The sequence below is a fragment of the Natator depressus genome, chromosome 1, assembly GCF_965152275.1.
Source record: "Natator depressus isolate rNatDep1 chromosome 1, rNatDep2.hap1, whole genome shotgun sequence".
In the NCBI taxonomy this organism is placed as follows: domain Eukaryota; kingdom Metazoa; phylum Chordata; order Testudines; family Cheloniidae; genus Natator; species Natator depressus.
In genome coordinates, this window is record NC_134234.1 from 262,489,692 (window position 1) to 262,517,331 (window position 27,640).

The 27,640-nt window shown below is 41.4% G+C and overlaps 1 protein-coding gene across 2 annotated transcripts in view; it reads right to left on the reverse strand.

The window, feature by feature from the left end:
- Positions 1–309: 309 nt before the first annotated feature.
- GAS2L3 (growth arrest specific 2 like 3) overlaps positions 310–27,640 on the reverse strand; it is a 33,332-nt gene continuing 6,001 nt past the window's right edge. For both annotated transcript variants that reach the window (XM_074941822.1, XM_074941821.1), the window contains 8 exons: positions 21,158–21,205; positions 18,737–18,905; positions 17,881–17,999; positions 16,103–16,244; positions 11,962–12,025; positions 10,936–11,074; positions 9,737–9,844; positions 310–4,287 (listed from right to left, as the gene is read on the reverse strand). In XM_074941822.1, coding sequence (XP_074797923.1) covers positions 2,848–4,287; positions 9,737–9,844; positions 10,936–11,074; positions 11,962–12,025; positions 16,103–16,244; positions 17,881–17,999; positions 18,737–18,905; positions 21,158–21,181 — 2,205 coding nt within the window. In that variant the 5' untranslated portion in view covers positions 21,182–21,205 and the 3' untranslated portion in view covers positions 310–2,847. The remainder of the gene's footprint in view (positions 4,288–9,736; positions 9,845–10,935; positions 11,075–11,961; positions 12,026–16,102; positions 16,245–17,880; positions 18,000–18,736; positions 18,906–21,157; positions 21,206–27,640) is intronic.

Here is a 27,640-nt window from a genome sequence, read left to right on the forward strand (position 1 = left end):
GTAACTGAAGTTCAAAAAGATTTGTGACTAGTCTTAGTCTGGCTATTCACAGCTTAAAGATCTGATCCTGAGTAATGCCTTTCTCTGCAAATAGCCTCACTGAAATGAGCTGATGGAATTAAAATTTCGGAATCTGGTCCGAAGCAATTAATTGGGCACAGACCTTTGTATCTTAATATTGGCTCAACACAGAGAATTTTCTTCATGTTTTGTGCTATAACATAAAAAACTTTAACACCACATCTATAGAAGTGCAATATTGTATACACCAAAATGCAAAACAAGTTTGTACATTTTAAATCAATCACTGACTAAAAAAACAAAAGAGTTTATTTAAAGTAACTGGTGTTAGTACAGAAAAGAGGTCAAAAATTCAGGGATTTGCTTCAACTTCTTTCACAAAAATTTGGTACAAGCAGGAGATTAGACATATCTTTTGCCAGTGTAAACATTGCAAAAAACTTATAGATTTCCTGTTAGAGGCCTTCAGAATGACAAGAGCTGTTTTGTTAAATTTGACTACTGCTATCCTTTTTGGATTCACTCCATGCCAAGTTACAGGATGTAAGCCTTAGTCAAGTTATGCAACTGGTGTTAAAGATTGAACCTAGGTCAACATTTTATAACTATTACATTTTGTTTAGCACAATGCTCAGGTTGATCTCTGTAAATGCAAAAGTGGAACTTAATGTGCATTGCTTAACCGTTTAATAGCTTATTGCACTGATTTCAGATATAAGGCACATTTTTATCCCCTGCAGTGCCACACTTTCCCAGCTCAGAAGTTTATGCTTGATACTCAAGCTTTACTTTGTGATTCTCTCATTTAATACATTAAATTTTACAAGTCAAAGATGAAATCATCCAATTTCCTCTTCTTTTAAACCATGATGACATATTTCAAAGTATGATAGAATTAGTATGTACTTAGATAGTATTTCATAGCAATTAAAAAACTTTAAAAACATAAATAGTTCATAAAGAAGAAACCCAAGAGTTCTGCCCTTAGTCTACCCAAGAGGATGTACTGAATCTTAACTACAGGATATTTGGAAGTCTACTCTTAAGCAGCTCTCTCACTGAGAAGAGAATTTTTCAGTGTATGAGTCAACAGTCCAAATTCATTACTAGCATGAGATTAATTCCACTGCAGTCACTAGAGTTTTCCCACTTACAAATACACTGGGCCAAACTCACCACTGTGTAGGTAAAGCACTTTAGCAACAGACTTTTTTCAAAACAGACAATTTTGTAGCTAAAAACAAGCTTTTTAGAGACTTGCTGTCTCAGATATGAAGGTTGGTGTATTTAATATTCCAAAGTATTAGCTAGTAGCTTGTTTACACAACATCCACTTTCAACAGACTAACCGGTACTCTACAGTATGTATGCACACTTTAAATACAGTCATAAATAACGGAGAATTAACAAGGTGCTGATAATGACAGATCTATGAGGCTGCCACTGCCAATTAAAAAACATGATTAGTTTATAAACAGCTCTAACTCCAGTTCTGAGAATAAAAAATTCAGACTATCATGTATCCTTATCATTGGCCCATAGGTAAATTCTTTAGGAGGAGAAAAATATTCTCTCAGTTTGTAAGTCACACAGTCATATTTCATTTATGAAATGTAAGACATAAGATTCCTTTTAAGTGCTTGCATTGCCGTTCTTTAAACTTGTAAAATATCCTGACTTCAGATAACACTGACCCAGAGGTGGTAATTAGTGCAAGTGACCATAGTTTTTCATTCATTCAGGGAGAATTTCACCCTTGTGCAAAGGTTAGCACCAGGCTGAGGCACCATACTAGTACTTCTTAAACCCTATTTTGAGGGCTTAAGTGTTATGTAAGAAGCCTCATGCAGCCCTCTGAAGAGGGTGAATGTAGCCCTGTTAGCACTTTGGGAAACGGTTACTTAACTCCAAAAAGGAATGACCAGGTAGAGTTATTATAGCAGATTTAAACAGAAGACGTAGCTCAGGGGGAAGAGACACTTTAAAAACAACAATGGCAATTTAATAAAACTGTCAACAGCACCATCCTCTTTCATTTTTAAAAAAATGTATCTTGTCATAATAATAAAAAACAACAGTGTGACATTCAGCCATGACATTCAGTGTGAGAGTGTTACTGAGACTCAACATGCTAAGGCACTAAAAAGATGAGTGCCAAAGCCAAGATTTTCAAAAGAGACTTGTGCCCAACTTGAGATACCTTAAAGCAGCCAGATTTTCAGAGTTTGGATGCTTAGCACCTTCTGAAATACCAGGCCACTTTAAGGCATCTCACAGTGTGCACCCAAAAAATCACCAGCCATTTGAAAATCTTGGCCTAGAGTCCTAATTCGTAGAATCCGTATCAACTGCCCATCCAAATGAAAGTGTTAATCCTGTTATCTTTATTTTCAAATAAGTTGGCTTTTAGTGATATTATACACGTACAGTATATGTAATGTAACTAGCAACAGCAGGTACTTGACACCTATGTACCAGAGCGTTCTGAATCATCATCTGGATCCTACTTTGGAGAAATATCTAGAAGAAGCTAAAATCCATTTAAGGAAAGCAGCAACAGTCCTCCTCTCCAAAACCAAAACAGCCTTAAATCATCATGGTATCAACAAACTGGTGTACTCTATCTGTACTGCGCTATGGTGAATAGCAAGTAAAGTTACTTTTCATATGTAATAAAAGTGGAATGGTATTTAACTACAAAGTATGGACAGAGTATTTAGTAAATCCTTATAGAAAAAAAAAAACACACTTAGGTCTCATACATGTCTGAGACATAAAAGTGTGATTAGTGTAGTGCTATTTAAATGGAAAGCACCATATTTCTGCTTACTTTCTGGGTTTCTTACTGCCAGTCATAACAAAATAGTGATCATCTTGTTTAGCCTTCAAAATAGGATCTTTTAATACACGAGGCGTCCCCTTGCCATATGCAGTTGTAGTCTTTCCTTTTGAGAGGGGTTTCTTGGCTGTTGAAGCCAGGATTTCATCGCTCTTTTGGGAGGTTTTGATTGAGGAGAGATTTGTTGTGGAAGGCTGTGCTGTCTTTTTTGTCGTTTGTGCTTTGGCTGAAGTTTGGGGAAGTCGTACAACAGATAATGGAGTGCGCTCAGGATGTTTTGATAAACTGGATCCTATCTGTGGGCTTATACTGCTATCTTGCCCCTGTAAACACTTTACTGCAGGTCGTTTATTAGCAGCTGAAGCTACGCTCTTGCTTGGAGATGCCAGTGGAGGCATTAACTGTGATGTTTTACCAGCTGCAAACGAAGATGCAGAACCTGGCTGTTTTAAGACAGGAGTGGTTCTGAGATTCCTCCCTGGGCCAGATCCTGTTTGTGGCACTATTCTGGGAGGCCGGGACCCTATTCCCAATGCTTCATTGTTACATTTGGAAGCAGGTTTTGCTATTTTTGCAAGAGACTGATAAGAATGTGAAGGCTTAGAAACAACAGGCAGATTTGCGTTAGGTGGCCTCGCAGATTTTGATGAGGATTTTGAAGCAACAGAATTAAGTTTGGTGGTAGAGTTAGATACAGTTTTGCATTTAGAAGGAGCATATTTTTGTTTCGAAGCAGTCATCTCTCTTGTCCCAGGTAATTCTGAAAGCTGACTTGTAGAGCAAGAGAGGGTAGGATGTAAAATTGCTGCTGGAGAATTCTGGGATGGTGGAATTTTGATGTTAGGAATATCAGGGGACCAGATGCGTTTGCACAGTGGCCCTGAACAATCAGGAGCAGTATTTAATAATGCAGGTGAAGAACTTTTGTTTACAGGTTGTGCAAGTTTTGAAATAACAGAAGATGGTAAGTTGCGTGCAGAAGAATCCAGTTTCTTTGAAGCACCTGTTAAGGATCTGAAAGGAGACTGGGCACCCTTTGCTGGAGATCCTTGTAACTTGGAACGAGCTGATATGGACTTGGTTGCTGCTTTTGGGGACGACAGGGCAGGTGACTGTGGACGTTTAGATAATGCCTGCTTACCACTGGCCACCTGAGCAGCTTTTAGAACTGAAACAGGAGTGGCTGGTTTTGAATTTTGTTTCTGAAACATATTAATAGCCGATATGGGATTCATGAAAGGAGGCTGCAGAGTTCTAGATGATGAATCAGGGGTGTCTTCATTGGGGCCACCTTTCTGGAATGCCAGGATTTTTTGCTCCAGAGTTGCAAATTGCAGCACTCGACATGGATCATATTTGAGAAGAAAACCTTGAAGAGTGTCCCAGCCTCCACCAACACGTACCATCACATGTTTTCCATGCAGCATCTGAGAATGGCAGAACTCTAAAATCATATCTACTTTAGTACACAATTTATTACCAAATGTAACACAGGAAGTGAAAGACACTAGCAACTTTAATGTATCCTATTTCTAAATAATAGCCTGAATTTCCTGAATAGCAGCCTTTAAATAATAGCCTGAATTTCCCCTTATTTTAAATTCCCCCTCCCCCCCCCTTTTTTTTTTAAGGAAAGGATTTCAGGGTTTTTCTGCTCCCCTCTTGACATTAATAAGGTTTTTTCCAGCAACTGAGACACTGACTGAATATGCAGGGGCAACTAAGTGTCTATGGGCTACTAGGTGTTATGGAAATACAAATACAGTACATTCCCATTTATCCAAATGGCCTGGGGGACACCTGAAACTTTCAGATAACTGGATTAGGATAAAAAAAAAGTTATTAAACTAACACAGGGCTCTGGAGAGGGGACATACTGGATTTGGATAAGTAGGGTTTTCAGAAAAAGGGAATTCAGATAACTGGAATTATAGTGTAATAAAATAATAAGTGTAATGTGACAGATTGGTTTATGTTTGTATCAAATTGTTGTATGCAATGTTGCTATAGCCATGTCAGTGCCAGGTTACCTTTCCCAGACCTGAAGAACAGCTCTGTGTAGCTCAAAAGCTCGTCAGTCTCACCAGCAGAAGTTGGTCATAAGAACGGCCATACTGGGGCAGACCAAAGGTCCATCTAGCCCAGTATCCTGTCTTTCGACAGCGGCCAATGCCAGATGCCCCAGCGGCAATGAACAGAACAGGCAATTACTAAGTGGTCCATCCCCTGCTGCCCAATCCCAGTTTCTGGCAAACACAGGCTAGGGACACCATCCCTGCCCATCTTGGCTAATCTTTTTTGAACCCTGTTATAGTCCTAGCCTTCACAACATCCTCTGGCAAGGAGTTCCACAGTTCCACTGAGTGAAGGAATACTTCCTTTTGTTTGCTTTAAACCTGCTGCCTATTAATTTCATTTGGTGACCCCTAGTTCTTGTGTTATGAGAAGGAGTACATAACACTTCCTTATTTATTGTCTTCCCAACCAGAGATTTTATAGGCCTCAATCATATCCTCCCTTAGTTATCTCTTTTCCAAGCTGCAAAGTCCCAGTCTTATTAATCTTGCCTCATATAGAAGCTAATCCATACCCCTAATCATTTTTGTTGCCCTTTTCTGTACCTTTTCAATTCCAATATACAGTACCCTTTTTGAGATGGGGTGACCACGTCTGCACGCAGTATTCAAAATGTGGGTGTACCATGGCTTTATAGAGGCAATGATAGTTTGTCTTATTATCTATCCCTTTCTTATGATTCCCAACATTCTGTTAGCTTTTTTGACTGCTGCTGCACATTGAGTGGATGTTTTCAGAGAACTATTCACAATGACTCCAAGATCTCTTTCGTGAGTGGTAACAGCTAATTTAGACCAAATCATTTTATATGTAATAGTGGCGTTATGTTTTCCAATGTGCATTACTTTGCATTTATTGATATTGAATTTCATCTGTCATTTTGTTGCCCAGTCACCAGGTTTTATGAGATTCCTTTGTAACTCTTTACAGTTCTGCCTGGGACTTAACTATCTTGAGTAGTTTTGTATTATCTGCAAATTTTGGCACCTCACTGTTTACCCCTTTTTCCAGATCATTTATTAATATGTTGAATAGGACTGGTCGCAGTACAGACCCCTGGGAGACACCACTATTTACCTCTCTACATTCTGAAAACTGACCATTTATTTCTACCCTTTGTTTCTATCTTTTAACCAGTTACTGTTCCATGAAAGGACCTTCCCTCTTATCCCATGACAGCTTACTTTGCTTAAAAGCCTTTGGTGAGGGACCTTATCAAAGGCTTTCTGAAAATCTAAGTACACTAGATCCACTGGATCACCCTTGTCCACATGCTTGTTGACATCTTCAAAGAATTCTAATGGATTGGTGAGGCATGATTTCCCTTTACAAAAAGGTGTGTTGATTCTTCCCCAACATATTCTGTTCATCTATGTGTCTGATAATTCTGTTCTTTACTATAGTTTCAACCAGTTTGCCCGGTACCGAAGTTAGGCTTACCGGCCTGTAATTGCCGGGATCACCTTTGGAGCCTTTTTTAAAAATTGGCGTCATATTTGCTATCCTCCAGTCATCTGGTACAGAAGGTGATTTAAATGATAGGTTACCACAGTTAGTAATTCAGCAATTTCATATTAGAGTTTCTTCAGAACTCTTGGGTGAAGAACATCTGGTCTGGTGATTTATTTCTGTATAGTTAATCAAATTTGTGCCAAAACCACCTCTAATGACTCCGTAATCTGGGACGGTTCCTCAGATTTGTCATCTAAAAAGAATGGCTCAGATTTGGGAATCTCCCTCACATCCTCAGCTGTGAAGACCAATGCAAAGAATTCATTTAGTTTCTCCGTAATGGCCTTATCTTCCTTGAGTGCTCCTTTAGCATCTCGATCGTCCAGTGGCCCCACTGGTTGTTTAGCAGGCTTCCTGCTTCTGATATACTTAGAAAAAATTTTGCTATTACTTTTTGAGTCTTTGGCTAGTTGTTCTTCAAATGCTTTTTTGGCCTTCCTAATTATATTTTTATACTTCACTTGCTAGAATTTATGTTCCTTTCTATTTTCCTCACTAGGATTTAACTTCTACTTGTTAAAGGATGCCTTTTTGCCTCTCACTGCTTCTTTTACTTTGTTGTTTAGCTAATGGGGGCAGTCTCTTACTATGTTTTTTAATTTGGAGTATACATTTAAGTTGAGCCTCTATTATGGTGCCTTTAAAAAGTTTCCATGCAGCTTGCAGGGATTTCACTTTTGGCGCTGTACCTTTTAATGTCTGTGTAACTAACTTCTTCCTTTGTGTGTAGTTCCCCTTTCTGAAATTAAATGCTACAGTGTTGGAGCTGCTGTGGTGTTTTCCCCGCCACAGCAACCCAAAAACATTTCCTTCCAGTACAAGATATTACCTCACCCACCTTTCTATCAAATTGTGACTTTCAAAGAACGTGACCTATCCTTTCGGTATGTAACTGGAACTGCCTAGAGCGGTCAAAGACAGATGCAAGGCAGCTTACTGTAATGCCCAACACCTCCATGGAGAAACCAACTTTAGAATCAACTGTGATTGCTTTCCAACCAAAGGCGTCCAACTTTAGAACAACGGTTTTGCTACAGAGTGTGGCTAGGCAGAAGGAAACTGGCTTTCCCAGTTTTGGCTCCGGGGTGCTGCACCATCCCAGTTAATCACCCAACTGTGGTTCTGAAGCTGATCAGTTGGTCACCTGACAGAGGAGACAGAAGCTTTATTTAAGAGTAGGATCTGCTCAAGGCTTCCTCTCTCTCACTGACCAACCATTGCCAGATGGCAGGAGGGCAGTATGTCCACTTGACATACTGACTGGCTTAGGACTCATGAGATGGGTGAACATACACTCAGGGGAGAGGGCGTATAGGCTTGTTATTTTTCCCAAAGATCTGTAACTCTTGTATGTTTTGAGAGTAAGGATTACCGAGGTTAAGAAATACCTGTGTTCCTTGCTTTACCTGCCACTTGGTCCCTAAGGAGTTAAAGTATAACCAGAGCACCTATGGCAAAGTTAAACGCTGGGGGTGCATGCATAAGCAACTAGGGCAGATTGGGAGGTAACAGCCCTGGTTTCGGAGCCTAGGGCAGATGGACAGCAGAGTTAAACTGCAAGGAAGAGTGTCGGACAGGGAGTCTGCACCCAAGCATCTGCCTTACAGGCCCAGAGCTAGAAAACAGTGAATGGACTCTGCTCAGACCCAGCTGGCTTGGAAGGCTGGATCCATTTAAAACGAACTGGGGGTAGCTACTAGGCAGGTCTGTAACATGTACACAGTAAACTGAAATAATAAAGGAAAATTGTTCCTGCCTACTTCTTTCCATTATAGTAACTGTATGTGTCATTTCAAACTATAGGTACCTCATTTTCAGACAGAAAAGTTGTTTTCACATTGATGATGCCCCTTCAACATTTAGGATAGCATAAGAATTTGTGAGGTTAAGGGGTAGATCAGCTACACTACTCAATAGCCCAGAAGTTTGATAGTCAACATTCAAGGATTAATATTCTATTCATTTATCTTCCTTTATTCAGAGTCAAAACCCGAAGTGCAGACACAATTCAGTAAGGCACTATACTTTAAACTTAAGGGATTCTGTCTGGTTGTCACTATTTACATGGCAATGATGTTTGGGTCATTATTTACAGTATAAAAATCACGATATCCCCTTTTAGAGAATTTCTTTATGAAATGTAAGAATTGTATACAAATTTAATATGAAAGTCATGAAGACACAAATATATAGTGATCAGTTTCTGTGTAGCTAATATTTCATGACTTCAGTGCTTGTTTCCTTGTTAAACTAATATTTTCGAATTAGTTCATACAGATCAGAGTGCCAACAGCCAGGACTGGGGGGGTGGGAGGGGGAAGGAAATGTACTAGACATCTACAGACTAGAGGATTAAACCTGTTAGCCAGACAGGAAGTCATCTTTCTCTTTCTTGGTCTTTCCCACCCTCCCTGACACTACCCAAATATCTGCAGTGTTCTGACACAAATCCCAGATTCACAGCTGCTGGAGAGCAGGTGCTGAAGGTTCAACCAAGATGCTTTTGGCTCAGTCTCTGGCTAGACAGTATTATATTTGAAGCTCCAACCACCCTCTAATAGTCAGAAGAAAAAAGAAGTTTTCTGCCTCTTTCTCCCTACTCCAAAGTCTCCTGGCTGCCGCACACACTACTCTATCAACTGTCTAATATAGCAGGTTGTTGTAATGCCCACCCAGTCTATCCACACACCAGTTTCTAAGCCAGGTTTAAAAACAAAAACAAAAAAACAACACTTTCCTTATGACCAAACTCAAGTTCCTGCCAGTTCTGCTTCTCATAGCTTTATTCATAGAGTGAATGTCTGCCCCCATTGTAGAGCAATTACCCCCGCCTCCAAGCGGAGGTTGAGGCCATTCCACCAAGCTGGTGGCGAGAGGAGTATTTTGATGGGCCACCCTCGGATACCGGTCCCTTTCCGAGGTCCCTAGGGTATAAAACTGTCATTACTACAGACGGGTGTATGGACGTTCTGATGGGACATTACAACAATCTACTGTCCTTGATTTCCAGTGTTCATGTGTCTAAACATTATTCCCTCCCTGTTATGCTCCTAGGTCACCAGAGGTTACCAAAGACCTGCAAGAGATTCCAAGGGGAAAGAAGACTGGAGGGACACTGCCAATGGTCCAGGGATGAATCCAGTGAGACAAAACACATGCAGATTGTACATTCCTGTTGTGCTGGACAGACATATGAACCCAAGTGAAAAACCCCAGACCACAGGCCGTATAGGATGGAGGCAAAGCTAACAAATGAGGTGAGGAAACATTTTGAGGAACCACACTTACTCGTATGAAGAGTATTTTATCTCCCAATCTATAACGTCCTTCAGATAAGTACTCAATCGAAAATCTATGGGAACAGCTACAGGGAGGATCTTCTGCTATGTGCTTAACCTAGATTTTAAAAAGGAAAGTATCTGTTAGAAAATTGAGTTTTTTCAAAAAAAGATTACATGTGTGTGGTGTTTTTTGTTTTGTGGATTAACCACTGATAGGTCATTTAACCATGGCAAAAGATTAAATATGTCCCTGTCAAAAAACTTTCCCTCATTACAAGATGGCCTGAACAGATAAAACTCCTAGATGTAATATAAAAGAAGGTCATAAAAAGGCACACGTGCACGCACGAGAACATATGCGCACGCACAAGATTACTTTAATTTTTTGAATAGCTCAGATCTGGTGCTTCTAATTTCTCATTTTATTAGAACAAACTTTTTCGTATTTAAATTCCCTTTCTTTACTTTACCCCAATTCATTTGTCAACAGTCGTAAGGGTAGCTTCATAAAGATAGACTTTATGTCTCAAGGAATTGTACCAGATGACTGGGCCACTCTTGAATTGTTGAAATGGTTTTTAGTAGGCCCAGTCTGACCTGTCTCATAAGATGAGCAAATTGGTCAAGATTCTGTATTTGGTCCAAAAGCACCAGTATTCTCCAAGATAGTTGGATGAAAGTCTGTTTCCTTAGGGGTGCAACTACAGAAATTTGTTCTCACATTACTCCAAGATATTTTAGCAGGTTTGTTTCTTTAGCAAGTTTTCATATTAAAAAAAAACCCTTTCTTTTGAAACATATGTTTTAAAAAGCCTATTCTTTTAATATTAAATAGTTTGGCCAAATACCACTAAATAATACCAGTTAAGACTTATACATCCAGTAGTTTTTTTCCCCATCCAGTGTTTCCCTGTCTTCCATCAGTACAGGAAAGCAGGAGGGAGAGATTTCAGTACAAGCTTTCCCTTTGCTGAAGTGTTTGTCATGCACCCGTTTAATACTACTACTTATAGATAAAAAGGATTCACTGTGTACATTTAGAACATGTCCATTGGCAGAGGCCTATCCTTGCCCTTTCAATGCAAGAAGGTACATATATGCTACATAGAAATTCCTTGCATTTAATGATCTAAATAGCACATATGCAAAATTAGGAGCTGGAGTAATTCAAAGCCTACACCGCACAAAATATGTGCAATTACTTACTGCTTCATGCAGTTCCCCATGGTGGCAACATGACTTTGGGGTGCTGAGAGATGTTACTGGCCCAGAGGTCATTAACAATGTCTCTTCTAACTCAATTTCATTCTCCAGTTTTACTAACACAGGAGGTTCAACTCCATACCTGAACACAAATACAAAGATGATAATGGGGTAAGAGGAGACCTTATGAAACTAAACAAATACAAAGGAGCCAATGAAGAAAATACATGCAAAGTGCTGAATAACTGAACAGAGAAAAAAAAAACAGCTCATATAAGAAAAGTCTGGTCAGTCAGAGGATTAATTATCTAATAAGTCAAATAATAGCATTAAGGTTAGAATTTCTCTCAGACATGCTTTAAATTGCTTAGAATCATTTTGCTGTTGTCTGGGTTCCGTTTAAGTAGCAGGTACACATCCCCAGTGAATGTACCACAGTGGGGGAAAGATGGTCTCAGAGAGGCTACAGCAGAAGATAGTAAAGTTTTCACCAGATCGGAACAATTTAAGTTATGAGGCAATGTTAAGAAAGTTGTTCTTATTCCCAGTGGAAAACAGGAGACTGAGAAGACTTAGAGGTTTTCAAAGGTATGACATGACTGCAACAGTTGAGGCATTTTTCAAATTTAAAGTTTTAAGAACAAGAGTTAAATTCTGTTTTTGAGGCCACTTAGGTCTCCATTCATGATCTCCCCTCCTTACAAATGTAGATATCTTATTGCTATCTATGTGCTTGATTGTGACATTCAGACATAGCCTGTATTAAGCAGCAGTGTGGAACTGAACCTCACTAGAAAGCATTCAGGCAGGTATTAGCAATGATGGGAAATTTTTCAAGAGTATCCTTAGCATAGGTAGGCCATAACAGCAGAGCTGTTAATTACTCTCTGAACCAAAACAGAATCTATTTTCATTGTATTAAAAGACTTCAATTTGCAAAATACGGTATGTAACCCAACACTAAAACTTTATATGCTTAACAGAAAGCAATTTTTAACTTCTAGTTAGAAAACTACACGGAGTTCATACCTCGATACGATGCGACCAATTTCCAGTAGACAGAGATACACCTGTCTTGGATCCTTGTGCAAAACTACAGAGGAAAAAATAAGTCATACTTCACGTCTGAAAAGCTCTATCAGATAAGGGGTGGCCTGTGAACTAAGTACAGAAAATAGAAGGCAGGTAGGGTTTTCACCCATTCCCTAAGCCAGCTTTACATCCTGCAAACAAGATACATAAACACACAAGACTAAGTTTTCAAGTGTGGGATATTACAAACAGCCTCAACAAGACAGAAGGTGCCTGTTTGAAAATTTAACAAGTGGGTTATGGAGGCTGACATCAAGGGCCAATCGGAGGTGGGAGTTGACATCTTGACAGTGAATGAGAGAAGATGGGTAGGGTGGGATAGGCTGTGAAGGCCTTGAAAGTGAAGACAAGTAGCTTTATGCCTAGATCACAAACAGAAGTCTCAAGCTTCTGTTTCACTAGCAATCAAGATGTTTGGCTTGGTATCAGAGTGGGCGAGGGGGACAGAGCATCCAGAAACACACTGCTGCCCATGTGAATGCCATTCTGGGGTCACTTAATTGGCTACCTCCATAACCTCCTGCCCATTCTAGGGGTTGTTTTTACAGTATGTCTCTTGGACAGAAACAGGTAATTGCCAAATCACAAAAGCAGCCATTCCCACTTCACCAGTCAAGAAGAGCTTGAAAGCTTGTCTGGGCAGGGGGGGAATTGGGGTGAGAAGACTTGCAGCCTCCCTAATAAGACTCATTGCCAAAGGCACACAACGTTGGCATTTATGCCACAGAGCCAGTTTCTGAAAACAGCAATAAACAGACTTCAAAATACTTCTAGCTACAAACAAAACAAGACAGCATTAGGAAATCCTGACTGCTGATCCCAAGGAAGTTAAACATATTTTAAGTAGTTGTTTCAGAGTGCATTTAATGAGTTTAGGCTCTTCAGTTTATACAGGGAGTGAACTGGGGATATACACAAGCATTTTTTTTCTCCTACTTGCACCACTGAAGACTGAAATATAGCAATAAATTTAATATTTTAGATTAGATTAGATCAGGGGTGGGCAAACTATGGCCCGCGGGCCAGATCCGGCCCCTCGGGGCTTTGGATCCAGCCCGGGGGACTGCCACCGTCACGGGCTCCGCGCCATTCCAGGAAGCGGCCACACCACGTCCCTGCAGCCCCTGGAGGTAGGGGTGGGTCGGCAGAGAGCTCCGCATGCTGCTCTTGCCTGTGGGTACCTTCCCCAAAGCTCCCATTGGCCAGAAACGGGGAACTGCAGACAATGGGAGCTTCGGGGGAGGTACCCACAGGTAAGGGAAACATGCAGAGACCTGTACCCCCTCCTCCCCCAGGGGCCACAGGGACGTGGTGCCGGCCGCTGAGCAGAGCGGCACGGGGCCAGGGCAGGCAGGCAGCGAGCCTGCCCTGGCCCCGGTGCACGCCGCTGCCACCCTGGAGCCGCTCTAGGTAAGTGGCGTCGGGCTGGAGCCTGAACCCCTCCTACACCCCAACTCCCCGCCCTGATCCCCCTCCTGCACCCCGCACCCCTACTGCGCTCCAACTCCCTGCTCCGAGCCCCCTGCCGCATCTTGCGTCCCTCCTGCACCCCAACTCCCTGCCCAAGCCCCTTCCTGCACCCCGCACCCCTCCTGCACCCCAACCCCCTGACCTGAGCCCCCTCATAGACCCTGCACCCCTCCTCTGCCCCAACCCATTGCCCTGAGCCCCTTCCTGCACACCACACCCCCTCCCACACCCCAACCCCCTGCCCCGGCCCTGCAAGCAATTTCCCCACCCAGATGTGGCCCTCGGGCCAAAAAGTTTGCCCACCCCTGGATTAGATTGATAGACAGAGAGACAGGAACTGGAATGGGCACCTCCAAATGGTAGCAATGAGAATTTCAAAGAATAGATAGCCAATAAAATGAGTAAGCAGTGACAGAGGCCATTAAAGTGTCATAAACATTAGCAGTGTGTAATAACAGTTTTTTTAAATTAAATAAATAAAATCACCCTTACTGTAACTGCAAACTACATTTTTGGTCACTATTGCAAGTTTTAATGTACATTGCAAATATAGGTAATTTTATATGTTCTTTTGATAGACAAAGAATTTTGCAATATTTAAAGGGTACCTGAGTTGCCACAGAAAGGCTTGTGCTGGTTTGTTTCTATTTAAAAAGTAGGTGATGCAAAAACAATTAATTATCTTACAATGAATATACAATTTTTCTTAATGAGCAGTCAAAGATTTCATTCCATCTGGAAGATCAGTCTAGCAGCTGCTGGTAACAAAGTACAGGCTGAACACTAGAGGCATAAACTCTATTGACAATCTGTTTTCATAACCGTCTAGTTAGAGGGGGAAAAGTCAGGGGTTGAGAGTCATATAGGGTAGATCCTGAGGTAAACGTTAATTACTAACAGACTGTTGTAACTTCAGGCACAGAATCCTGACGTAGCTCTCTAATTTAGCCATCATGCGTGTACTATTCTGACCACTTTATATAGCAAGAAAGATTTCTAATACCGAATAAAGGAGATTTTTGTGTTTTAACAATTTCCATGTAGTCTCTTGGCACTTTAAAAAAAAAAAGCTTGTCTTTCTTTCAATTATTCTGTTTTGGGGGTTTTTTGCTATGCAGAAAATGTGGCATTTCACTGCACTATTTTTATTTTTTCCTCCAACAATGCAACTTTTCAGAGGCTTCAAAGACACTATTCAGTCAGATTACTCAATGCAGCCATAAGCAAGTGATCCTGCAAAGCTTCTCACATGAGCAGTCCTATCAAAGTCCCAATCACTGCTTATATGATTATTCCTGTCTCATACAAGTATGGTTTGAAGAGCGCCTCAGTGCCAACTGGCAAAGGTTTCACTGTTCTGTCAGCAACTCCTATCAGGCCTGACAAACTCACTACACCTAACACACTGCAATCATAGTATTTATCCAAAAGCATCTTGTCAGGTATCAAATGAAAGCTGGTGACATACTGATCATTAAAGTTGTTGTAAATGGATGTATTAAGATTATATGAGGAATTATGCATATGTACGGATATTATGCTTTAAAGTCTGTAACCAAACAAAGGGAGAACCAGGTTTCTTCCAGACAGGAGGGAAGGTAGTTCTCTCTCTGTGAAATATAAATTAAGCACGGTAAAGTCAATACACAGGAACTCCACTTGCATGTAAAGTGAACAGGAAAAATACATTGATGGGGGGGGATGTGAACTCAACATGGAGTCAGCATGCCAGAAAATAAATAAATAAATCAATCTCATCTGGGGGTGCACTTCAGAAGGATACATTTCAAAGGACAAAGGGATAAAATCTGGGTCCTGGTTATCACTGAAAACTAGCAAGCCCTGCAGAAAATCTTAGGTGAGCGACTGTTTTAGACAAGGATTATAACCAGTTAAAAGCTTTACTCTCTAGAAAATGTTTTATACTTTGTTTCATTTGTACCCATTTCTGTTTCCCTTATTCTTACTCAATACTCATTTGAATCTGTGAATCTCGGTTCTTGGTTAATAAACTTATTCGTTTTAACCATAAACAAATTATAATTCAGTGTTATAGAGGACCTGATTCTGATGTGTAACCTTCCAGCTGTGTGTACACTGTCTTTTTGGGGACAGATTAACTTGGTAATTACTGTGAGTGTCTACCGCCAGGGGCTGGACACTACAGGGGGATGCTTCTCTGGAGCTCAGGGATGGGGGTACACTAAGTGTTACCCTGCAAAGCAAAATAAGTGTTGGCAGAGTCCTGAGGTGTGTGTTTGGGTGGCTATCTGAATGAGTGTAAATCTCCTCACTGTATTTTCCACTGAATGCATCCGATGAAGTAAGCTGTAGCTCACGAAAGCTTATGCTCAAATAAATTGGTTAGTCTCCAAGGTGCCACTAGTACTCCTTTACTTTTTGCGAATACAGACTAACACGGCTGCTACTCTGAAACCTGTCGGGGAACTGATACACAGTTTAGCACCAGCAACTCTCTCTCTACAGCTGAGGCAGAGGGGTGAGTCACAATCCTGGGCACCCCAAGAAAGTGTCACAGTAAGGGTCAGGATAGGGTCCATGGAGAGTTCTATGCCCCCAAAATAACTTTACAAGAAGAGATAATTACCTAACCCTTCAGATTCAAAGAGATAAGTCTCATCAACTCCAATGCACCTACACCAGTTCAGGAAGTTGGCTGTATTATCTCTAGCAAAGAAGGATCCTGATGGTGCATTCTTCTTACATGGAACACGTCTCATAGGAAAATTCTGGCAAAAAGTATTTCAAAAATTAATGTACATATGCTGTGCACACAGATACATAGATGACATTTTGAAACACATTTTCATAAGATCAAATAAGAATATCACATTTAAAGTACAACAATGGTGGCTGGCTAATAACTATTTTATTATTTTTTAATAGCTGATGTAACCTACATGCATATCTGGAATGCAGATGAAGCTTTCCCCATTTGATGGCTAGCTACAGCCAGGTCATATATAGGCCTTCAAGGGGCAAGTCGTCATTCTTGTGCACCGTCTAAGAAGACAGCGTGTGTACGGTTACTCTGTTGAAGTCAAGAATTAAGGCGGGGGAAAAGAAATCTTCCACTGCAACTCTGCATCCTGGGATGCAGTAGTGTGGCCTCTCCTGAAGCAGTCTCTATCACTGACCTCCACCAACTCACAGCACATGGGGAAATTTAGGTGGTGGCTCTACGCAGTCATGGTTCCACTGGCTGCACCCTCAAACTCCCTGTACAATGCGGCAAAAGGATTACTCTTAGAGCGCATCTCTAGAGTACACAGAGGGTGTTGACTAGCTACATGGACGACACAGTCCTTTCACTCCATCCCCCCAGAATATAGTGAAACTGCACTGGCTGTCACAGTCAGGCACTTTTCAAGCCCTTCCATAAGCAGATGGCTGTGGTACGGAGGGAGGAAGAGGGTAGAGTTTCCTTTAGAAAGTAGTGACTTGCTTTCAGTTTTTTCTAAAGCAGTTTATTAACTTTGGGGATATAGGTGAGGCATCTTCTCTCTTCCTTTCACAGCCAATGATGATCTGCAACATTCATGGGTGTCCCTTATCAATAGGGCCCTACCAAATTCACAGCCATGAAAAACGTGTCACGGACCGTGAAATCTGGTCTCCCCCCGCGAAATCTGCCTACTGTAGGGGGGTCATGGTATTGCCATGCTGCCTTCAGAGCTGGGCAGCCGGAGAGGGGTGGCTGCTGGCCAGGCACCCAGCTCAGAATGCAGCACCGCGGCCAGCAGCAGTGCAGAAGTAAGGGTGACATGGTATGGTATTGCCACCCTTACTTCTGCGCTGCTGCTGGTGGTGGCATTGCCTTCAGAGTTGGGTGCCTGGCCAGCAGCTGCCACTCTCCGGCTTCCCAGCTCAGAAGGCAGCACAGAAATAAGGGTGGCAATACCATAACCCCCCTACAATAGCCTGGCAACCTTCCCCATGGTTTTAAATTCACCCTTACTTTGAATTTTAAATTCAAATATCTGCAACTGTGAAATTCAAGATTTTTAAAATGCTATGACCATGAAATTTACCAAAATGGACAGTGAACTTGGTAGGACCCTACTTATAAATATATAACATGGTGCTCTGTGAAAGTTGCTCCCTTTTTACTATCAAGCACCTCCCTCAAGAAGAATTTTAGCAGTTAGTTACGGATATATAGCCTTAATATATTTAGCTATAGTTAAAAATGGAGGCCTTCCTGTCAGCTTCTACAACACAGAGTACGCATACAAAAAAAAGACATCGTGTTTCTTATCTCCAAGTACAATGCACACAGAATGCAATTTTGTTAAATGCAGATAAAAATTGGCTGAATGTAAAGTGATGAAGTTTATCAATTACTGTACTAGTCAGATGGCTCACCCTTAAGTCCTTTGAGCTACAGCATTTTTTAATTGTACTTTGAAGGACACCAACCAACTGGCAGAGTAGTACGCCATTATCAAGCTCTTCCAGCAACCGTTCCGCTGTAACGTCTACCCCTGAAAATAAAAATTGGAAAATGTTAGAATTATTCCAGAGGAAGGCAAGCTAACACAAACTATATGCAGACAACTCAGACATGGCATTCCACCATTAAAAAGACACAAAGTTGGGCTGTAGTCTACAATAGAAGTGAAATCATCAGTATTTTGAGTACCAGTTTTTATTCCATTCAACTAAAACAACTGATGAATGGCATAAACTTTAAAATTTCCGCTACCTTACATATTCACCGTAAAAATCAACTGCCAGTGAAGTAATATAAATATAAGCTTTTATTAAATCTAAAAAATAGAGATACATCTCTAAATTAGTATTTGTACTGTGTTTCCCCCTTCTCAACAACCACTGTTTCAGCCTGTGTTAGTTATACCCTATAACTTTGGATTGTAAAAAGAGAATTGGCATGCGTTTACAATTAAATATGTTTATTTGCCTATAAAACTATTTCTATTAAAACACAGATAAAAATCAAATAAAATATGCATTATTTAACTAGACTACAGACAGACCAGTCACTGAATAGGAAATATAAATAAGAGGTATTAAGCTAGCATCGGCAGTTGTCTGCTCATAAAATCTGAAACTGGAACATGCATTTTAATTCAATTTTCCTTATTATGCAAGCCCAGTCACATTCACTCGCTCTTAGCAAATTTATGAATATGAAAGGTCAACATTGGCCAGGATAATGGATCTTTCAAATTCATTAGACAATGATGTATTTTAGCATTACCCAGTAATCCAGATAGCCAGATTGATAGATCTTCCTGCATAGGCACCAGAGTTGCTTCATGCCGCACAGATATCCACTGATCATATAGGCAAACATCTGCCAAGCCCGGGCCATGTCTGGGAGTCAGAGGGCTTCGTGGAGTTAGAGGAATATCATCTCCAAACCACACCTAAACAAGATTTCAGTAAGTTAAAACAAATGGCTCTAGTAGCTGCAACCTCCAGTAATGGAATCTGATAATTTCCTCACACAAACAATAATCAAGTAATGACATAAGACATCTAATTTTGATTTTTTTAAGCCACTCATCAACCCTGCAAAAATCTATTGCAGCTTTCAGTCTTCATTCCTAAGTTCAGATGCTACCACATCACTATGATTTACAGTTGTCCCTCTGAGTTATATAAGAAAAATTTCTCTCCCAAAAAAGGTCTATTTTTTAAACTGCCTTATAAATAAAGAATTAATTCATAAAACTTGTAAGAAAGTTAGTACTGGGCAGAATCCACAATATAAAAAGACAAATCTACAGTCTAAAACCAAATTTGCTGCTGGTTTCTCTCTCTTTGATCAAAGATTTCACAGGAGGTTTTTGTTTAGAGGGAAAAAAGAACATTAAAATTCTTATGCTACAGCAGAAAATGTAGAAACCTAATTTCCCCCATATTAATTTCCCCCTACTGTTACTCACACCTTCTTGTCAACTGTTTGAAATGGGCCACTCTCATTAATCACTATAAAAGTTATTTTTCCTCCCTTGGTATCCTGCTGTTAATTTAATTGTCTCATTAGACTGACCTCACACTTGGTAAGACAACTCCCATCTTTTCATGTATTTATACCTGTTCCTGTATTTCGCACTCCATGCATCTGATGAAGTGGGTTCTAGCCCATGAAAGTTTATGCCCAAATAAATTTGTTAGTCTCTAAGGTGCCACAAGGACACCTCGTTGTTTTTGCTGATACAGACTAACACGGCTATCACTCTGAAAGTAGAAAATGTGTTACTGTTCAGACTTGTTTAATACAGGAACACACACTTTTTAGACACTAGTCTTCACCTCTTGTAGTCAACCATTCTAAAGCAATGTGCAGGGGCACTGAAAATGTTTTCCTCACTATGGGGCAGGAAGAAAGACCTCCTTTGTTCAATATACCATAGCATCAATAAAAAAAGGATATCAGTCCAAGTCTTCTAATTGTATTTTTTCCCTGTGTCAACACCTGTCTCATGTTAGCAAAGAAATAAGAAATTCTGACGTGATATATAAAAGCCAGCCTTGCAGAAACTTTACCTGCAGTGCCCAGTGACTGTCAAGAAAACAAAACGTAACAGAGAAACCAGGGCAGATGAAAATTTGTTCTGAATTGTATTAATCTGTGCCTTTAACTCCACTGTTTTCAATGGAGTTCCACTGGAGTACTTGAGAGGAAAACGTTATATTGAACTGCAAGTTCTTTAGGACAGTTTGGGTACTGGGAGAGGGAGAGAAGCAGCGAGGAAAGACTTCACCACAGAGTAAAGCAGAAAAAAGTCTGAATAATAGGAGACAATGAGAAAGGAAAAATTCAAGTTCTTCCTCTCACACCTTCTATATAGAAATCCTTCCACAGATATATCATTGGAATATGACCCTGTGAGATAAGGGGACAGAAGGGTAAACTGGGAGTAATTCATCCCATGATTCCTGGCAAACTTCCATTGGGAAATTCCTTGTGGAATTTAAAGAAAGGAAAAACCCATGAGAGAGGGAAATGTCTATCAGTAACATTGTTAAGGGTTAGCTTAGGGAGTCAAGGAGAATAATGGGGGATGAAGAAAAAATCATGAACAAAACAAAACCCCTCCCTCTCACAGGATCTCATTCACCCCACAAAATTTCATTCCCTCACCATCCCATCACCCCAATAACCTAGTCCAGACACACAACTAATTGTTGATTGAGTTCATCCAGGATTAGCCAGTTGATCCCACCAGACTTTTTAACTTGTGGATGGACTGACTATATATTCTCTTATAGAATTAATCACTTTGCAAAATCTAAATATTAATAGTTACACAAATAAAATCACTATATTTTAGGAATAATTGTGTTTGATTTAGTCTCTTACTTTGCCTTAGAAAGGCTCTTAGATAAAAACACTCAAGGAGAAGTGGTGTGATCTAGCAGTTGAAACAGAAGGCTAGGCTCCAGAATGTCTGGGTTATATCAGTCCTGCCACTGACTCCCTGTGTGACCTAAGGCAAGTCAGTTAACCTCTGTGACTACGTTTTCCCACCTGTAAAATGGGGATGGTAAAGTTCTCACAGGGACAATTGTGAGCCTTGCAGTAATTTGTTTGCAAAGTGCCCTGTGATCCTTGCATAAAGAAAAGGTGCCATAAGAAATATCAAGCATTTTTATTATTAATGTCATTTACCTGAACTGAATGCTGCATGGTCATCTGTATTTATACGAGAGTCTTTCCCTGGAAATGGGGGCGGGAGGGAGGAAGAGACAAAAAAAAAAAAACCCAGCAAATTATTTTTAATGGAATAACTTCTAATTTCATATAAAAGTTAAAAAACTATTGGGTGAAAACAGTCAGATTGACTCTCTTAACACAGTTAGAATCTTGACCTGATATTTTACTACTCTACCCCGTCAGAAAACAGTAAATATTACAGGACAAAATGGCAAGTTTTTTCACTTCTATTTAGCTATAAATAGTATTTGAAATGGTTCACGTGCTTCCAAGAAGGTGTCAAAGCTCTCCGACTTGTAGAAGAGGAAGAAAATTCCAAGTGTGCTATTACATCAGTTATCCAACATGTACCCAAAAAACCTTAACTTGAAGTTAAGGTTGTTGGAGTCCATTCCTATATATCACAAACAGTATAACTGCAGAAAATCATGTGTTAAGGTTTTCTCAGTCTTTAAAGTAAAATATTATGTATGGAAAAGGAAGTGATTTATAAAAATTCATTTATTCACATGCAATACAAAGGAGAAGTCAAAATTCACATAGAAAGACAAAAGCAAAATGTTTTCATTATATAATATTTGAACTGTGGTAGGGCCTAAGAGCCCCAATCCTGAACAAGGACCCCATTATGAAAGGCGCTGTACAAAACACAGAACAAGATAACCCCTACCCCAATGTCCTTTCCAAAGAATGCCATATCCTATAATGCATTTCATATATGGTGTAATTCTATTTCAAGTAGCAAAATAATTAAATTAAATCACACATGCACTTAATAAAACTGAAAGGAAAAAAATTCAGAATGTCTTTCATACATATGATACAGGAATGCCCAACATAATTGTTGCATGAACTCTGAAATATACATTTATCTTTCATAATTTGTCAATCACGCTGGAGTAAATACCACATGTTAGGAAAAGACATCTGTCAGACATTTCTTTAAAAAAAGAAAAACCTGCTTGATGACAACAGGAAAAAGTTCTAGAGTCACCGCACAGCCAGAGTGGGATTAAAGCACATTTGTGATGTTCTGACTCTGTGTGTGTGTGTGTGTGTGTGTGTGTGTGTGTGTGTGTGTGTAAAGTCAAAGAGAAACGTAAACTTACATTTGTAACACAAGTCTTTAGCTTTCTCTAAACTGTAAGTTTTACTACAAACCGAAGTATTTCCATTTCCTAAGAAGCGTTTGTGTTGTTTCTTTCCCATCTATTCTCCCCATTACCTTGGCCTTTGTATTCCACCCACTACAACATATTTTAATAAACTTTACAAAACATACCTTAAGACCATGCAGTTACACTTACTGTGAAATCAGTTTGTTTTCAGACAGAAGTTTTTTTCTTTGTATCAGACTTGTCAAGTTGATCAATTAAAGATTTACCAAAGATGCCCTGAGTTGGTTATATCTGAACATGCAAGAGTTACATCACCTTTTTATTTTGCAGGAAAACAAAATAAATAGTGGGATTGTCCTCTCCCTGTCATTTTCCTCTCTACACATTAGAGGAAAAGGGCAGGGTACATAGCAGGCATTACAAATGAGCATAGTATGCTTCCCACGAGTTAGTCCAGGGGCATATATTTTCCTTTAGCATAAGAAATCCTTTGTCCCAAGAGAGAGCCCCAGTAAGAGGCTTCATTGACGGTTTAAAAAAAAAAAATATATATATATATATATATATGGATGGAACAGCCAGTAGAAAAGCTGCTCTCATTAAAATAAGGAGCCCCACATAATCAAACAAGAGACTTAACATGGTAACTGCCAATAGAAGAACAAAAGGTGGCCTAATTCACAGAGAGTGCTGAAAACAAGAACACAGTAAAATATTCACAAAGCAGCTATTACAAGAATGTTCAGCATCTGCACTTTTGGGGAATGCGTAACAAAACTGGTCTTTTTTAAATAAACAAACAAACAAAGGGATTGAGGAAAAATTGTGACCCTTGAACTTCATGCACTTCTTTTTACATAAGTTATTTTGCAATCTTAGTTGTCATGGGAGGGCTCTCTAAGAAGCTAATACTCTGCATTTACACAGTAAACATTTGAATAATCGTAGCAAGGACACATTTTTCGTGTCCCCAAAGGACTCAAACTAGGATTACAGACTGCTAATTTAAATTCTCTCTCAAACCACCAGTTACAGGCAGATGTGGAGTTCATACTGTTGACGAATGTAGGTTACCACAGCACATACAGGTATAGCAGTTATGGTAAAAGATGGGTGTTGGCCGGTGTCAGGTGGATTGGCCCTTGGTCTAATACAGGGAAGGTGAATGGGGGAATTGGAATGTATAGCCCCTAATGGGCTGGTGGGTATGGGACCGGGTCTCAGGTGGCCAGTGTGTAGAGATATGTGAGATGCTGTGATCCACAGGGGAGTTGATTCATAACTAGTAAGTGGGTTAACAGACAAGTCTTCTCCCCCCGGGATATTGGAGTTCTTTGGAATATGAGATGGGTGAGTGTCAGAATTAAGGCTGCTGCTGCTGGAAGCTTGTTAATTTCCAGACATAGAAGTTTCTCACATTAAACCAAACACTCCACTATAACACTCTGAAGTGTAATTGCTTTTTAGTATAGGTATCAGCAGTCTTAACTATCACAACTAGGGCTTGAAAAATCTACCCCCCCAGGGCAAGTAGGAATCTATGGTAGGCAATTGCCATCTTCCATTCTAAAGAAGTTGCCTTCTTTTTAAAAAGGATTAAGTCTCTAGTGCTGGTTTTTATAGTGGAAGCCTTCAGAATGAGAACACTGTAACCAAGACAGTCAATAAATCTGCAGAAGTGGCTCCAGTCCTGCCACTGCAGTTCAGATGATGAGTCAGCTGCCACTATGAAGAGTAAGTTGACCTGAAGAGCTGCATCCCACCTTCACCCCCTGAAGGAGAGAGCAGAGGCAGGGTTTCATCCCCTCCCCCTCCAAAGCAGTGGGCACAACCATCCCAGCCCAGCATATGTGTGGGCTCCTGCCACCATCACCCAGGCTGGGGAACTGTGTGTGCATTGGAAGGACAGGGGATTTCTGTCACCACTCCTGCCACCCCAGCCGAGGAGTCTGTACAGAACTAATTGTGGGGGGAGAAGCATTAATTTCATAGAATCATAGAATATCAGGGTTGGAAGGGACCTCAGGAGGTCATCTAGTCCAACCCCCTGCTCAAAGCAGGACCAATCCCCAATTAAATCATCCCAGCCAGGGCTTTGTCAAGCCTGACCTTAAAAACTTCTAAGGAAGGAGATTCTACCACCTCCCTAGGTAACGCATTCCAGTGTTTCACCACCCTCCTAGTGAAAAAGTTTTTCCTAATATCCAACCTAAACCTCCCCCACTGCAACTTGAGACCATTACTCCTTGTCCTGTCATCTGCTACCACTGAGAATAGTCTAGAACCATCCTCTTTGGAACCACCTCTCAGGTAGTTGAAAGCAGCTATCAAATCCCCCCTCATTCTTCTCTTCTGCAGACTAAACAATCCCAGTTCCCTCAGCCTCTCCTCATAAGTCATGTGTTCCAGACCCCTAATCATTTTTGTTGCCCTTCGCTGGACTCTCTCCAATTTATCCACATCCTTCTTGTAGTGTGGGGCCCAAAACTGGACACAGTACTCCAGATGAGGCCTCACCAATGTCGAATAGAGGGGAACGATCACGTCCCTCGATCTGCTCGCTATGCCCCTACTTATACATCCCAAAATGCCATTGGCCTTCTTGGCAACAAGGGCACACTGCGGACTCATATCCAGCTTCTCGTCCACTGTAACCCCTAGGTCCTTTTCCGCAGAACTGCTGCCTAGCCATTCGGTCCCTAGTCTGTAGCTGTGCATTGGGTTCTTCCGTCCTAAGTGCAGGACCCTGCATTTATCCTTATTGAACCTCATCAGGTTTCTTTTGGCCCAATCCTCCAATTTGTCCAGGTCCCTCTGTATCCTATCTCTGCCCTCCAACATATCTACCACTCCTCCCAGTTTAGTATCATCCGCAAATTTGCTAAGAGTGCAATCCACACCATCCTCCAGATCATTTATGAAGATATTTAACAAAACTGGCCCCAGGACCGACCCCTGGGGCACTCCACTTGACACCGGCTGCCAACTAGACATGGAGCCATTGATCACTACCCGTTGAGCCCGACAATCTAGCCAGCTTTCTACCCACCTTATAGTACATTCATCCAGCCCATACTTCTTTAACTTGCTGACAAGAATACTGTGGGAGACAGTGTCAAAAGCTTTGCTAAAGTCAAGAAACAGTACATCCACTGCTTTCCCTTCATCCACAGAATCAGTAATCTCATCATAGAAGGCGATTAGATTAGTCAGGCATGACCTTCCCTTGGTGAATCCATGCTGACTGTTCCTGATCACTTTCCTCTCGTCTAAGTGCTTCAGGATTGATTCCTTGAGGACCTGCTCCATGATTTTTCCAGGGACTGAGGTGAGGCTGACCGGCCTGTAGTTCCCAGGATCCTCCTTCTTCCCTTTTTTAAAGATTGGCACTACATTAGCCTTTTTCCAGTCATCTGGGACTTCCCCCGTTCGCCACGAGTTTTCAAAGATAATGGCCAATGGCTCTGCAATCACAGCCGCCAATTCCTTTAGCACTCTCGGATGCAACACATCCGGCCCCATGGACTTGTGCACGTCCAGCTTTTCTAAATAGTCCCTAACCACCTCTTTCTCCACAGAGGGCTGGCCATCTACTCCCCATGTTGCGATGCCCAGCGCAGCAGTCTGGGAGCTGTCCTTGTTAGTGAAGACAGAGGCAAAAAAAGCATTGAGTACATTAGCTTTTTCCACATCCTCTGTCACTAGGTTGCCTCCCTCATTCAGTAAGGGGCCCACACTTTCCTTGACCACCTTCTTGTTGCCAACATACCTGAAGAAACCCTTCTTGTTACTCTTGACATCTCTTGCTAGCTGCAGCTCCAGGTGCGATTTGGCCCTCCTGATTTCATTCCTACATGCCCGAGCAATATTTTTATACTCTTCCCTGGTCATATGTCCAACCTTCCACTTCTTGTAAGCTTCTTTTTTATGTTTAAGATCCGCTAGGATTTCACCATTAAGCCAAGCTGGTCGCCTGCCATATTTACTATTCTTTCGACTCATCGGGATGGCTTGTCCCTGTAACCTCAACAGGGATTCCTTGAAATACAGCCAGCTCTCCTGGACTCCTTTCCCCTTCATGTTAGTCCCCCAGGGGATCTTACCCATCTGCTCCCTGAGGGAGTCAAAGTCTGCTTTCCTGAAGTCCAGGGTCCGTATCCTGCTGTTTACCTTTCTTCCCTGTGTCAGGATCCTGAACTCGACCATCTCATGGTCACTGCCTCCCAGATTCCCATCCACTTTTGCTTCCCCCACTAATTCTTCCCTGTTTGTGAGCAGAAGGTCAAAAAAAGCTCCCCCCCAGTTGGCTCGTCTAGCACTTGCACCAGGAAATTGTCCCCTACGCTTTCCAAAAACTTCCTGGATTGTCTATGCACCGCTGTATTGCTCTCCCAGCAAATATCAGGAAAATTAAAGTCACCCATGAGAACCAGGGCGTGCGATCTAGTAGCTTCTGCGAGTTGCCGGAAGAAAGCCTCATCCACCTCATCCCCCTGATCCGGTGGTCTATAGCAGACTCCCACCACTACATCACTCTTGTTGCTCACACTTCTAAACTTAATCCAGAGACACTCAGGTTTTTCTGCAGTTTCGTACCGGAGCTCTGAGCAGTCGTACTGCTCCCTTACATACAGTGCTACTCCCCCACCTTTTCTGCCCTGCCTGTCCTTCCTGAACAGTTTATAACCATCCATGACAGTATTCCAGTCATGTGAGTTATCCCACCAAGTCTCTGTTATTCCAATCACGTCATAATTCCCTGACATCACCAGGACTTCCAGTTCTCCCTGCTTGTTTCCAAGGCTTTGTGCATTCGTATATAAGCACTTGAGAGAACCTGCTGATCGCCCCTCATTCTCAGTATGAGGCAGGAGCCCTCCCCTCACAGACGTTCCTGCCTGTCCTTCCTCCCGGTATCCCGTTTTCCCACTTACCTCAGGGCTTTGGTCTCCTTCCCCCGGAATTTATTGTTGGAGGGGCCTAGCTAGGCCGATTTATTGTGGGGTGCAGACCAGGCATTAATTGATTCATTAATGGAGGCAGGAGTTGGCAGTAACTGGAGGCTCAGAGGTAAGCCGGGGAGGCCAGGGTGATGGAACTAAGTGGAGGGTAGGGGAGGGTGCTGGATCACACAGCTGTCAGTGTATCTCAGGAAGATGGTATGGCTTGGGGCACACCCCCTGCACAGGCCTCAATGGCCCAGGCAAACTCCCCCCCCCACACACACACTTTCGACATGCCCTCGTAAGGTGGTTCACTTGCTCTCTACACCCCACAGTGCCACCACCTGGTGTACAGCAGATCCAGGAAACAGAACCAC